The sequence below is a fragment of the Rousettus aegyptiacus genome, unplaced genomic scaffold (assembly GCF_014176215.1).
Source record: "Rousettus aegyptiacus isolate mRouAeg1 unplaced genomic scaffold, mRouAeg1.p scaffold_m13_p_3, whole genome shotgun sequence".
Lineage (NCBI taxonomy): Eukaryota > Metazoa > Chordata > Mammalia > Chiroptera > Pteropodidae > Rousettus > Rousettus aegyptiacus.
In genome coordinates, this window is record NW_023416306.1 from 96,799,577 (window position 1) to 96,814,202 (window position 14,626).

Below are 14,626 nucleotides of genomic sequence, written 5' to 3' on the forward strand. Positions count from 1 at the left end.
TCACATACTTGTTGAGTGGCAAGACACTGTGGTTAAAAGATCATAAACTACAGTCTTAAGAAAAGATGAGGCTTTTGCTGCTCACGTAAACAGTTTACACACTAGAATGTAAGTTTCACAAGGACAGGAATTTTAGTGTGTTTTGTTCAGTGCTATATTCCTGGTGCAGGCAAAAATGTAGGCCCTCATACATTTCTTGAATGAATTCTCATCTTCAAGTCACTTCATATGTCCTACAGAGGATAATTAGATTTCTCTACGCCTCATTAAAGGAGTCTGATAAAAACGAAGCTGATCTTTCATTAGAGGGATTTTTCCTTGTTAATTCCCTACCAGCACAGGGCCAAGAACAGAGAAGTTGCCAATTCAAGCAACAGCTGTTATTCTATTTCCCACCAAGCTCTTCTCCCTGGTTCCTTTTCTCTACTATAAACACAAATAGCAAAGAGTTACACAGGGAAAAATGTTGAGAAAGCTGTTTTATTTATTCTGAGTTCCGAAGACTAAACAAGATTTGTTATGATTATTTAATAATAATTAGAAAAGCCCTGGATGAGGAAATAGAAAAAAAAGATTCTAATCCTGGCTCTTCCAATAAACAAACACATGAAACTCTCTGTTGCTATTAAATGAGGCTGGACTAGCCAAACTCAAAGATGGTCCCAAAATTATTTAACCATTAACTTATTAAAGTGTTGATATCAAATTCTGTATCAGAATTTTTTTCTCAAACCTCCAAGTTAGAAAGTACTTTTTAGCTATTATCTCATTTGATCCTTAAGATCACGTTGTAAGGTAAATGCTATTTTCTCACTTTATACATTAAGGAATCTGAAATTGACCTGCTCAGATTTTAATAACACAGCCACTAAATGGGATACTAAGCAAAGTCTTCTAAAACCAAATTCAGTACTTTTGCATTGGTACCACAAAATAGAAAGTATACTTGTGGCCTACAATCATCTCTTTTCAATTGATAAACCATTAAGATACAACATGTGGGGGGGAATGAGAAGAAGAAATATCTTAAACTTAAAACAATAAAACTAGGTGGAAGAGTTATTTCAGATACCATGTCAATTTACAAAATCTCCAAAACACCGAATGAGTTCAGTCAATTTACATAATCTCCAAAACACCGAATGAGTTCAGAGAAAACGAATCAAAGTAGCCAAGGTGAAAATACTAGCCTTTTATAAAAATGCTAAATAAAAGTCAAAGAGAAAAGGTCAGGTATGTACATGCCTACCCAAGAAGAAAGAAGCAGGACACTAAAGTTTTAGGCTTATATCAAGAAAGAAAGCAAAAGCATATTTCCACATCTAAGGCATTTTCAAAGTATAAAATGTTAGTCATTTTTACATGTAAGTTAAGGTTTCGTTTTGTAGAAAGTTGAAATTAATAGTCAACAATAAAAAACATTATCTAGTGTATCTAGTTTTAGGTTTTTACCTACAGATAAAAGAGTCTACATCAAAATAAATAAAGAGATTACTTATAATCCAGCTCCTCAATGCTAGTGATGATGTGCCATAACATATATTTCATGTATTTTACAAACCTCTTCATTGATAATGGTGGCATTGCTCAATGAGCGTAATGCTGATGTTATTTTTCTTCCAAGATCTGCTAGTACCATCTTGAAGGCTTTAAGACGTGATTACAAGAAAATCTAGGAAGGAAAAAAATGTAAACAAAAACATGTGAAAACAATCAATACCAGTTCCCGTAATTGTAGACTTCTAAAGAAGAGTATTTAAGTTCAAATTAAAGTACTCTAGCGTTTACAAACTATAACTTCAACTTCTTTACTCTCAACCTATAGCCTCAAAACAGTCAAGTCCAAAAGCCTGCCAGCCTTCAGACTGAACTACACCACCAGCTCAGCTCTCCTGGGTCTCTATCTTGTTGACTCACCCTGTGGATCCTGGAACTTGTTAGCCTCCAGGATCACATGAGCCAATTTCTCATAATAAATCTTTTTATATGTGTGTGTACACACACACACACACACACACACACACACACACTCATATTGGTCTGTTTCTGTGGAGAATCTTAACTAATACCAGTAAAGTACTAGTTCAAAGCTAGCAATAAAAGTTTATGGTCAATTGCCAATGATATTCCTGTAAAAATTCAAAGGAAGAAAAAAGTAGACAGAATAGGCTTTATTGAGAAGGTTGAATATGAATTTGATCCTGAAATATAGGTAGAAGTTGGATAGGTGGAGAAGAGGACAAAAGGGAATTTGAAGGTTAAACAGAATAAGCAGAAATGGAGACATGGAAAAGCCTGAGACAAACTTGTATCTTATGTATGCATTGTACTTATGGATTGTTGAGTATTATTTGGGGAACAATAAATAAAACATTCGGGCTGGTACAGAGGGCTGGCTATAATAAAGGTGGTAAAAAGCTCTAAAAACCAGGTTAAGAAATACTAACCGTTCAATATAGTAATATTGGCAGAAAAGTTTATTGTTGAAAAAAACAGTTTTGATAACTCTTCCAAGCTAACCTAGTCTAATTCAGTCAACCTAGATTATCTAGACTAGAAACATCTTATCTATAGAGTATAGAAGAGATTAAAAAGGAGAGGAACAGGAGGATAAAAGAGCTGATTTGTTCAACACAGGGTAAGTATAGAGATGAGAAGAGCCAAAAGAAAAAGAAAGGAAAAATGTACTCAAGGACCAATCACTGGCAAAGATAGTCCAGGCTGAGCTCTAAATTAAAAACTACCTTCCACTCAGGTAGAATTTCATAATTTAGAACCTAGAAACTTACTACCAATACTTGACAAACCAAAACAAAAGTGCTTACTATATATTTTTACAACCACATGGTTACTTTAGAGAGCAACTACTTCGTATAAAAGATCTAGAACTACTTACTTCTTATCCCATATTCATTATGTTAATTATTGCTAAAGTAAATATTCTTCAGGTAAGAAATAACGTTCAGATGTTTCACTTCATCTTCTTTACTACTGTGTTACCAGGAATGATATAATCCTAATTATGACACCACAATTAACCTTTTTAGAGAACATGTCATAAACAGATCATCTGCCATTTTAAAAAGCTTTACTAGTTAACTCTTAAAAATAAACCTACCTTCCTAGGTTGACTGGCTCTTTTAAATTAAAAAAACTTAAGTTTTCCAATACATTTTTCCTTATGAAAGTACTAATTGGCAGCATATTTTTTAACATATTTGACTGATTATAAAAACCTGCACTTCAGGTTTTTATAATAATATTTAGTAATACCTTTTATTTATATAGTGTTTCCTCCAATTTCCAAGGATGTGCTTCTGAAAACGCTGATGTTAGAATTCTGCTCAAAACCACGAGGATTTCCCATTTCATGGAGACGTAAAGTCCTTATAACAGATTGTAGGTACTCTCCCTACAATCTACACACCCCTTTTTCCTTCTCCCCACAATCTCCCCTTATATTGTGTGTGGTCTATAGGCCCCAATTGAAATATAAGCTGCATAAGAGCAGAAGTTTTTGCCTCTTTTGCTCTCCTGTGAGCTCACTGCTTTATCTATCATCAGTCTTCCATAGTAAACTCTTAGTGAAAATTAACTTTATGAATGAATGATGGATGTATTTAAGATCTCAGGGAAAAAAGCAAGACTAGGGAACCAAAGACATTAAAGGCCTTACAAATATCTCTTAAAGGCCACTAAAACAAACCAATGAATATAATGTCACAAATCAAAGGAAAATCACTGACCTAGGTAACTGATATTGTACAATTAATAATTCATTTGCCATTACTTGAAAATCAGTGTTGTACACCTGAAACTAATATAATATTGTATGTCAACTGTAATTGAAAAAAAGAACATCAATGACCTAGGTAACTGATATTATACAATCTATCCATTTGCCATTACTCATTATAACTTTTCAGAATTTCCCTAAAAAGAATTTCTAACAAATTCTGAAAAACTAACTTCACCTTATTCTAATATGCACACTAAAATTCAAAACATCTTTTTAAACATTAATAGCTAACTCTGTGTCTCAAACTAGAGTAATTTACAATTCAAGCACTTAAAATTTTCTAGACTAAAAATATTTATAGAAGTAAATCTGTGTATACTAGAATTTCATAAAAATGGAATCTTTACTTAGATGGGGCTGTTGAAAAGGGATTACTGTACAGTTAGTACTTCATACAGTTTAACAGCTTTTATCATTCCACCCTCACAACAATTTTATGATATAAGCAGGTTAAGAAATGGAAGGGCCAGTCTCTACCAAAAAAAAAAAAAAAAAGAGCAAAATGATTTCCCACAATCCCTTGGCTACACAGCTTTAGGTACTAGAGGTATAAATGATGCTTTAAACAACACGGTTGAATATCACTGTGGACAAACTCCAGGGAAACTTTTGCTGCTATGCTACAAGGGAGGAAATCATATTTTGAAAGCAAAGGATGAACATTCCTCAACATGGAAGAGTAATTGCAAAGTTCAAAAAGAACTGATAAGTATCACTGCAATCAAGATGTACAAGGACAGATCTTGCCCCAAGTCACATGTTCTTCTAACAGGAGTCTGACTAGGAGTTGGATAGTGAGGTGATGGAAACAGGCTCAAGTGTGGGGTGCCCTAAGTAAGGCAAACACAGGGCCAAGTATCATACTTACCTGCTGTAGTATGAAGTACTGGAAAGAGCATGGGCTTTGGAATCTGACAGACTTGAATTCAAATCCCAGCTCTGCTACATACTGGCTGTGTTACTTTGGGCAAGTTACTTAATCTCTCTGAGCCTCACTTTCCTCACCTGCAAAATGGAGATAACACCATTATCAAGGTAGTTACCCTGAGGGGCTGTTGTGAGGATTAAATGAGACAATGTGTATAAAACTGTCTGCAAGTGCCTAATACATTAACTATTAACTTCCTTTCGTGAATGATACCAACTGGCTCTCCCTGTATTATCTGAACTGTGAGTAAACTGAAAATTTTCTGAACAACCCTACTAAAGTTCCTGTCCCATTACCCAGGAACCACTCCAGGAATCTTTAACATGTACCTGGTTATTTTTTTTAATTAATTTTTTCAATTACTGTTAACATTCAATATTACTTTATATTAGTTTCAGGTGTACAGCATAGTGGTTAGATATTTGTGTACCTCATGAAGTGATCCCTCGATAAGTCTAGTATTCACCTGGTATCATGCATAGTTATTACAATATTACTTATGCTGTACGTCACATCTCTGTGACTATTTGCAACTACCAATTGTACTTCCTCCTCCCTTCATCTTTTTGACCCACTGCTTACCCCCACTCCCATCTGGCAACCATCAGTTTGCTCTCTGTATCTATTAATATGTTTCCATTTTGTTTGTTCATTTATATTGTTCATTAGATTCCACATATAACTGAAATCATATGGTATTTGTCTTTGTCTGACTTATTTCACTTAGCATAGTACCATCTAGGTCAATCCATGTTGTCGCCATTAGTAAGACTTCATTCTTTTTTTATGGCCAAGTAATATTACATTGTATATATGTACCACTTCTTCTTTATCCAATCTTCTATTGATGGGCACTTAAACTGCTTCCATATCTTGGCTATCATAAATAATGCTGCAATGAACATAAGGATGCATGTATCTTTTCAAATTAGTGTTTTCGATTTCTTCAGATAAATATCCATAAATGGGATTGCTGGATCATTAGGTAGTTCTATTTTTAATTTTCTGAGGAACTTCCATACTGTTTCCATACTGGCTACATCAACTTGCAACCCCACCATTAGTGCATGAAGGTTCCCTTTTCTCCACACCCTCACCAACACTTGTTTGTTCATTCATTAATGACAGCCATTCTGACAGGTATGATGTGATATCTCACTGTGGTTTTAACTTGCATTTCTGTGATGATCAGTGACACTAAACATCTTTTCATATGTCTATTGGCCATCTGTATGTCCTCTGTTCATGTCCTTTCCCCAATTTCTTAATTGGATTATGTGGTTTTTTGGTATTAACCTGTATTCATTCTTTATGTACCTGGTTATTATTCAATAGAAGCTAGAGTGTCCAGCCACTTTTTTCCTCAAAAACAATTATAAATATTCCCTACTAGAACCTTGCCTGAGCTAAGATTACATAAACAGATACTAGTGATAAAGATTTTAAATCCTATTACAGTCATGTGTCGCATAATGTTTCAGTGAACGACAGACTGCATACACTATGGTGGTCCCATAAGATTATAATAAAGCTAAGAAATTCCTATTGCCTAGTGACATCGTAGCAGTTGTAATACTGTAGTACAACATATTACTCCCATGTTCTTGGTGATGCTGGTGTTTATAAAGTCTACAGTAGTTAACAGGAATGTCCTAGGCCTTCACATTCACTCACTGACTCACCCAGAGCAACTATCAGTCCAGCAAGCTCTGTTCATATTAAGTGCCCTCTATACAAGTGTACCATTTATCTTTTATACCATATTTTTACAGTACCTTTTCTATGTTTAGATATATAAATACCTACCATGTGTTACAAGATTCACTACAGTAAAATGCTATACAGCTTTGTAGCCTAGAAGCAATAGGCTATACTATCTAGCCTGGGGGTGTAGTACCATCTAGGTTTGTGAGTACACTATGAGATGTTCACACAACAACGAAATAGCCTAACAACACATTTCTCAAAATGCATCCCAACTGTTAAGTGGCGCATAACTGTACAAAGAATATCCCTATAGAAAAGTTCTTGTAAGCTCTAGTTAGTGACTATCTTATTGGATCAACACTAGACTAAAGAACTAACTATACAAATAATTAGTAAATATCTTTAGAAGAATCACTTCTATATTATATACTTTTCTATAAACTAGTCAATAGCCCAAATCATACTTGTTTTTCCTGACTATAACACTAAAAATATATTTTTAAAAATTCTGCACAGCATCTGTATAGATAGTCTAGGACCACAGAAAAGTAAATTTATTTAACAACGTGGCCTAAAGGTATCTTATATTTGAATAATTAATATTACAACATTATTTATGACTTTTAAACTTAGGGATACTTTTTTCATTTTGAATCTACTTAGTCCTCCAAGGAAATAATTCATCTTTTTGTTTTGTGATTACAGAAGGATACATGATGCATTGTAAAAATTCAAACATTACAGAAATATTAAAGATAGAAAATATAATTCCTTTAATCCTAACCTCTCTTATTCCCTGATAACCACCAGCAATATTTGGTATATTTCCTATAGATTTTATTTTCTATAAAACTGCATATATTATATAATCCATATTTTGTCTTAAAAAAAAAAAATCCAAAAAATGGCATTAGCCACCAGGGTACAATCAGATCCCTCTTCACACACACTAGGTGGCTATAACCAAAATGACAGATAATAATGAGTGTTAGTGAGATTGTGGAGAAATCAGAACCTTCATACACTGCTGGTGGGAATGCAAAATAGCGTAGTCCTTTGGAAAAGTTTGGCGATTCCTCAAAATGTTAAACACAGAGTTACTTTATAATCCAGCAATTCCACTCCAAGAGAAAGGAACACACACATTTACACAAAAGTTTGTACATGAATGGTCATTAGCAGCATTATTCATACTAGCCAAAAAGTGGAAACCACCCAAATATCCCTCAACTGATGAGCTGATAAAATGTAGTTTATCCATAAAATGGAATAAAAGTAAGTACTGATATATGCTACAACATGGACAAATCTTGAAAACATCATGCTAAATGAAAAAAAAAAAAGTGACAAAAGACCATATATTATAAGCTTCCATTTATGTGAAATGTCCAGAAGGGACAAATCTATAGAAACAAAGGGTGATAATAGTTGCTTAGGGCTTGGGAGTTTGGGGAAAATGAGGACTGGCTCTTAATGGTGATGGGGTTTCTTCATGGAGTGATAAAAATATTCTAAAATTGATTGTGACTATGGTTGCACGACTCTGTAAATAAACTAAAAACCACTGAGTTATACACTTTAGGTGAACTGTAGGGGATATAAATTTTATTTCAGTAAAACTGTTAGAAAATTATATCTATCATCTCTGAATATTGAATAACTAGTAGTTTTTATTTTCTTATCTTTTTGTAATTTCCAAAGTTTTGGTAATGATTAAGAGTATTATTTTTAAGTCAAGGGGAAAACTATTTTTCAAAGTGCTCCTTGTGAAAATTAGAGTGATATTATAACAGGGATTCAGATGGCGTTGACATTTGTATTTATTTAGTTATTAATTCATTTAACACGTACCAAGTACTCTAGGAATTGTCCCAGCATGACAAATTTCTAACTCCAAATCAACAAATTACATCAGTTTAACACAAACAAGACTCCTCTGTTCACTGCAAAAGATAAATTACATATCACACCACCACTGACTTCTCTACTTTAATTTTGCACAAAAGGTTCTATTCAATTATGTCAAGAAATATCAGGAATTCTTTCTTTATTTAAATAATTGTTTTCAAATTTTAAAACTAATTTTAACATTAAACATAAAACCACTACAACACTTCATAGTTTAACAGCAGAAAAGGTCTACCAAAAATTCTATTAGCAATAACGGGTAATGATAACTCAAAAACAGTGGGAATCATTTCTTTAAAATACTTTTGATTGTCAGGTCTATCATAAAAAGAAGCTTTATATAAACTGTTACCAAAAAAAAAAAAATTAAAGTCAAAAGAATTCCTTGGAAGTAGTTTGCCTTGAATTTGAAAAGAACATATGGAAGTAGAAGGATAAGAGGCATGTGCTCGAGCAATGGGTTATTTCAATGACGTTGTGGCAACAACTATCATCCAAAAATTAAATACCCAATCAGAATCTCCAAGGATGGAAACATCAGAAGGTTTTCAGGGAAGTGGCCTCATCTAAATTTTTGTAAAGCAAAACAAGGCAAATATATTTTGAAAAATTCACTGGCTATATTGATGGGCAGTCAGGTTTAATAATCACTGCATCAAGGGAATGATTATTAAAGAAAACGAGAGAATGAAAAATCTGTACTACAGTTTAAAAATTAGAGACAATGTAGCAAATACATTAAAGGAAAAAAAACTTGAAAGCAAGGAGACTACATACACTAATCATATCCCCAAATCTGGTCCAGAAATGTGGGCTTGAACTAGGGAAGCAAAAGGCAAAATGGGGTCAGAAGGGGCTGGAGTCAAGAGCTAACCCTTAAAGTAGAGTCTATAGGACCTAATGATGGTTCTGGAGAATGAAGGAGAAACAGAAGGCAAAAATGACTCCAAGGCCTCTAGACTGAATAACCAGATGGCTCGTGATGTCATTAACCAATGAATGGAAGGCAAAAAGAGAAGCTGCTTTGAAAGTTGGAGTTAATAGAGAAAAAGGTTCAAGGAGTTTAAAGCTTATTTATAATGTCCTACTGAAGTTGGATATTGAGTACATAGGTGTTCATTTTATTATCCTTTTTTAAATTGAACATACAAATAATACAAAATTCAACTAGAAACAAGAGGTTAAAACTAAAAAAACACACTGAATATCACTACTTTTATATACTTTTCTATCCATGATATAGGTAATAATGATAAAGGGGGGAAAGGAAGGTGGAGATAGTGAATTTGGTTTTGGAGCTATTGAGTTTGCAGAATTAAAGAACGATATCGCTCATGTAACAGAAGCGAGAGAAAAAGGTTTGGAAATGGTTGGTATACAAAGATAAAGCCATGGAAACGATGGATGTAAATGAGAACTCTCTAGGAGTTTGTGAAAGACTCGTCTGGGTCATAGCAATGATGAAGGGCCAACTAAAATGAGAATGTCAACTAAGACTGAGAATAATCAAAAGGATAGAAGCTTTAACTAATTCTCTTTCCCTCTCCAAAAGAATCAACTAAAAAAAGTAAAAGCTACCATTTATGGCTATCTTCCTACATTCCCATGACAAGTCCAGAATTTCCAGATAGCTGGAGTTAGAGGAGTGATCTGTTTAAAGGAGGGCTTGAGGATGGACAATACTTATATATTAAGTATGAAAATACTAATTGTCCATATCAAAAAATCGAAGGAAAGAGGTTTGAAAAAAATCTTTCCCCTCCCCTTCAGTACTACACTGCTATCCTCTAGGCTTTGCACCAAAATACATTGCCTAATCTTTCAATCCTCACACCTTTCTTTTTAAATCTTAATTAATAAACTTTATTTTTTTAGAGCAGTTTTAGGTTCACAGCAAAACTGAGCAGAAAATGCATAGTTTCCATATACTCCTCATACCCACAAATGCACAACCTCTTTCACTATCAACAACATCACATCTTTCATTCTCAAAACAATCTTATTAGGAAGTTTAGGAAACTGAGGCTAGACTGGAATTGCAATTTGTTGAGGGTCACAAATCACCTGTAATTCTCATCTCTGTTCCATAGCTCTTGGCTCTTTATACCTTATTAGAGTTTCTCATTACCCATCTTGATATAATGTATATTCATGTGCCTCTCTCTCACTGTACTGTTACCTCCCCAAAGATGGGATTTGTGTCATTCATTTCTGTACCCCTATAGCTAAGAATGAGTAAACATTTTGTTGTTGTTGTTGTTGTTGTTAAACTAAGCATATGAAAGAACTAGGTGAGAATAGCATCAAGAAAATCAATGAGGTAGAGTTTCAAGGAATGGATGGTCAGTAGTGTCAAATGCTACAGAGCCATCAATACATCTTAAAGCCATCATTGGCATTGAATTGATATCCCTTATTCATTTATTGAATGCCTACCATATGTAAAACAATGTGTTAAGCACAACAAACAAGGAAAAATAAAATTTGGTATATGTCAAAAGGTTTTCGGGGAAGCAGTTATATCTAAATTTTTGATCGGGAGAGTAAAACAGATTCAGGCCTGCAAGTGCCTACAAGTAATTTGGCTCGGGCTATCTGAAAACAACTTTAAAAGATCACAGCGCATCTTTTAACATAACTTCTGATTGCGGGGGACATGAGATGAAAAAGGGCCATGGCACCTCAGTCTCGGTGACAACAGCCGGTGTACAGGAAAGCCCCTAAGCAGGGCTGGGGGCTGCCCCCTAGCTGCCAGTCCGCAGTCTGGGGCGGGAAAGGGGAGACACTTACCGCAAAAGGCACCGCTACTGCCGTGGCCCGAAGGGGCCAAGGATTCCTTCGCGAGGCCCCACGCCGTGGGAGGAAACACAGGGAAGTGGGGATGAGACAGACACGTGCGACCGCACAGCCGACTTCCCAAACTATACAAACGAGGGTCCCAGAACCCAGCACCGCGACGCCAACTCCCACCAGCTGGAAGACCGACGACTGCCACCGAACCTTCCGCCCAATGAGGAAACGTCACCACTCGGCGTAGTCCAGCCTTTCATGTAGACGAGAGATTTCCGCTTCCGGGGCACCCCTAGCGTTCCTTCTGGGCGTTTACTAAAGGGGATTTTGATGTTTCTTTGCTTCCACTGTCCTTTGACATTCATTTTCTATCGCTCAACAACTACTGCAGCACAATTTGTGGAACTACAGGAGGCGAGCTCAGGAGAGAAGTCCGGCCTTGAAGAACCGCCTTAAGGAAAAGTGACTAAACTGAGCACTACCAGTTGAAAGGGGAATGATGAGAGATGGAGGTGCGATCAAATGTAGGGATTATCCGGGAGTATGTGAGAACTCCGAGAAGGGGGCGGGGCTTAGGGTTTTTGCCCCCGAGAAGGAAGGGTTCTACCGAGGGTTGGATCAGGTGTTGCTGTTGCCCTCTTTTCGCGCGTGCGCAATGCGAACCTTCCCCGACGCTGCTTTCTACTCCAACATGGAATTCGGCTCCGCGCGGCAAGCAATACTGCAGCTACTCCGTGCGGTGGCTCCGGCAGACCTCCCAGCGCTGCTGGAGTGGATGCGAACTACCCGTAAGCGACCGGAGCCAGAGGCAGGCGGTTGGGGCAAAGATACTTGGAGGACTTAGGGTGAGGCCAGAACGCCTCCATGGAGTCGCTCTGCAGCTTTCTGCTCTGCTATGGGCAGGTTGACCCGGGCACCTTAAACCTTGGCAGATTCAGAGTCCAGTTTGGCATTTGGTGCAGGAAGATTAGGTGCAAGCTCTGGGTTGTTTGTAGTTGCGCTACAGACTCCAGACAAGCTGCTAAAGTCTCCTTGTGCCTAACTCTTAATGCGAAGGAAAGAGGACTGGGTAGCCCCCTTCGCCCATTACTCCCACTAACTTGTGACAACCAGTAAGTAGGATACTACTAAAAAAAGCACTTTACGAGAGAAGTTTTAGGGTGTAGAGATGGAAGCTTTCGCCCTGCAGGCAAAATCGCCTGTAGATAGTATATTTTCTCAATTGTAAAAGGAACCATCAATTAAATAGTTTTTCCGAGGTGGGGAGAGGGAGAGAGAAAAGGGGGAGGAAAAGACTTTGATTTTAAACTGTTAAACAAAATAGTAATTAAAAAGAACAAGTTAGAATCACAGAAATGTGGTAAGTAGGTCTAGTTATTGAAGAATGGAATAGATCTATTTTGGCAAAGTGAAGCCTAGTGAAAGCACAAGAAAATTAGATATTCCTTGTTTGAGAACTATACTATACCTCTATACCTCTTAATGTTGATTACCACCTTTATTTTTATCCAGACTCATGACCTGAAATATATCTGGTTGCTCATGACTCCTAAGAGTTTCTTTTTTCATTTTTTAAATTAAATTTTTTGGGGTGACATTGGTTAATAAAATTATATTTCAAGTGTACAATTCTATAATACATCATCTGCATATTGCATTCTGTTCACCACTCAAAGTCGAATCTCCTTCATACCATATTTGACTCCTCTTTACCCTTTTCTAACCCCCCCCCCAACCACTGACTTGTTATTTGTGCCAAAGAGTTTTTATTTGCCACATTTGTTTGTTGCTTTCAGTTTTATATCCCACATATGAGTGAAATCATATGTTATTTCCCTTAGCCTGATAGTCTCAAGATCCATCCATGTTGTTGTAAATGACAGTATTTCATCTTTTCTTATGGCTGAGTAATACTCCGTTGTACATATGTACCATATCTTTATCCAGTCATCTATCAAAGGACATTTCAGTTGTTTCCCTGTTTTAGCCACTGTGAATAGTGCTAAGTGAACATAGGGGTACATATAGCTTTATGAATAAATGTTTTCAAATTTTAGGGGTAAATACCCAGAAGAGGGATTTCTGGGTTATATAGTAATTCTAGTCCTAATTTTTTGAGGAACCTCCATACTGTTTTCCGCAGTGACTACCAATTTGCAGTCCCACCAGCAGTATTTGAGGGTTCCTTTTCCCCACAAACTCTCCAACACTTGTTATTACTTACCTTTTTGATGGTAGACATTCTAATAGGTGTCAGGTGGTATGTCATTGTGATTTTGATTTGCTTTTCCCTAATTGCTAGTGAAGTTGAGTATCTTCATATAGATATTGGCCATTTGTATGTCTTCTTGAGAGAAGTGTCTGTTCAGTTCCTCTCCCCATTTTTTAATTGGATTGTTTGTTTTTTTATTGTTGTGTGAGTTCTTTATATATTTTGGATATTAGCCCCTTAATGGAGGCGTAGTTTGCAAATATCTTCTCCCATTATGTTGGTTACCTGTTTGTTTTATTGATGGTTTCTTTTACTGTGCAGAAGCTTTTTAGCCTGATACAGTTTCATTCATTTGTTTTTGCTTTTACTTCCTTTCCTTTGAGGTCAAATTCATAAAATCCTTTCTAAGTTTAGTACCTATGTTTTCTTCGCACATTTTATTGTTTCAGGTGATGATTCCCAATTTTAGACTCAACATTGACTTCTTGGAATTCCCTATGTGATACTAGAGTCAATTAGTAGGTTTGGGTATTATTATTATTATTATTATTATTATTATTATTATTGATTTGGGGGAAGATTTTAGATAAGATGCCAAACTAAAATTAACTTGGACATCTAATAGTGAGGTTTTAGCCTCTGAAGGAGAGAAAACCAGAGAAGTAGCTTTATATTTAAGCACACGTGCAAGATGCAGGATTGTAATTTCCAAAATATGCTGATTCCTGTTACTTCATTTAAGCCCTGAATTGCCAATTTTATTCATCATATCCAAACTGATTATACAACAGTGCTAATTTCTATTTGATTTATTTTCTACGTTTCTAAACACAAGATCTTTTATTCCAAAAGCCCTGAGCGCCTACAAAAAAATGCCACCTACTGCCTGGTTCTGGCAATTGCACAATTACTAAAACACCATCAAGATTTCAGTTTTCTAGAGCCAATTGTAATCTAAATCTCCAGTTTTAGAGGCATCTGTTTTTCAAAATCAGGAAATTTGGAAGCATGTTTGGAATATGATTTTGTAAACAAGATGATTCCATTTCACTGGCTAAAGAATGTATTTTTACTTTTTGAAAAAGCACTTTCTATGCCTTTTTCTAGCAGACCCTATGGTCAGAGAAGCTCAAGCAGTTTGTTAAAAAAATTTTAGAAAACAACTTGAGTTTCTGAAGAATGTTTATTGACATGAATATTTTAAGACATGAGAGTGTCACTTAGCTTAAGATGAAGAAGTATGTTATAATGTACATCTTAAAATGTAGTGTAATTTCTTAGA

At 35.8% G+C, this 14,626-nt stretch overlaps 2 protein-coding genes across 4 annotated transcripts in view; one reads left to right on the forward strand and one right to left on the reverse strand.

The window, feature by feature from the left end:
* Positions 1–11,385, reverse strand: part of SRP54 (signal recognition particle 54) — a 33,892-nt gene extending 22,507 nt beyond the window's left edge. Inside the window, exons 1-3 of one of the 2 annotated variants that reach the window (XM_016152079.2) lie at positions 11,133–11,334; positions 4,668–4,804; positions 1,562–1,672 (exon numbers count right to left, since the gene is read on the reverse strand). In XM_016152079.2, the coding sequence (XP_016007565.1) occupies positions 1,562–1,639 (78 nt within the window). In that variant the 5' untranslated portion in view covers positions 1,640–1,672; positions 4,668–4,804; positions 11,133–11,334. Of the gene's footprint in view, positions 1–1,561; positions 1,673–4,667; positions 4,805–11,132 lie in introns of both variants that reach the window. The other variant, XM_016152078.2, reaches the window with a different exon arrangement.
* A 7-nt stretch (positions 11,386–11,392) lies between these two features.
* LOC107514413 overlaps positions 11,393–14,626 on the forward strand; it is a 33,072-nt gene continuing 29,838 nt past the window's right edge. The window contains exon 1 of one of the 2 annotated variants that reach the window (XM_016152083.2): positions 11,393–11,920. In XM_016152083.2, coding sequence (XP_016007569.2) covers positions 11,629–11,920 — 292 coding nt within the window. In that variant the 5' untranslated portion in view covers positions 11,393–11,628. The remainder of the gene's footprint in view (positions 11,921–14,626) is intronic. The other variant, XM_016152085.2, reaches the window with a different exon arrangement.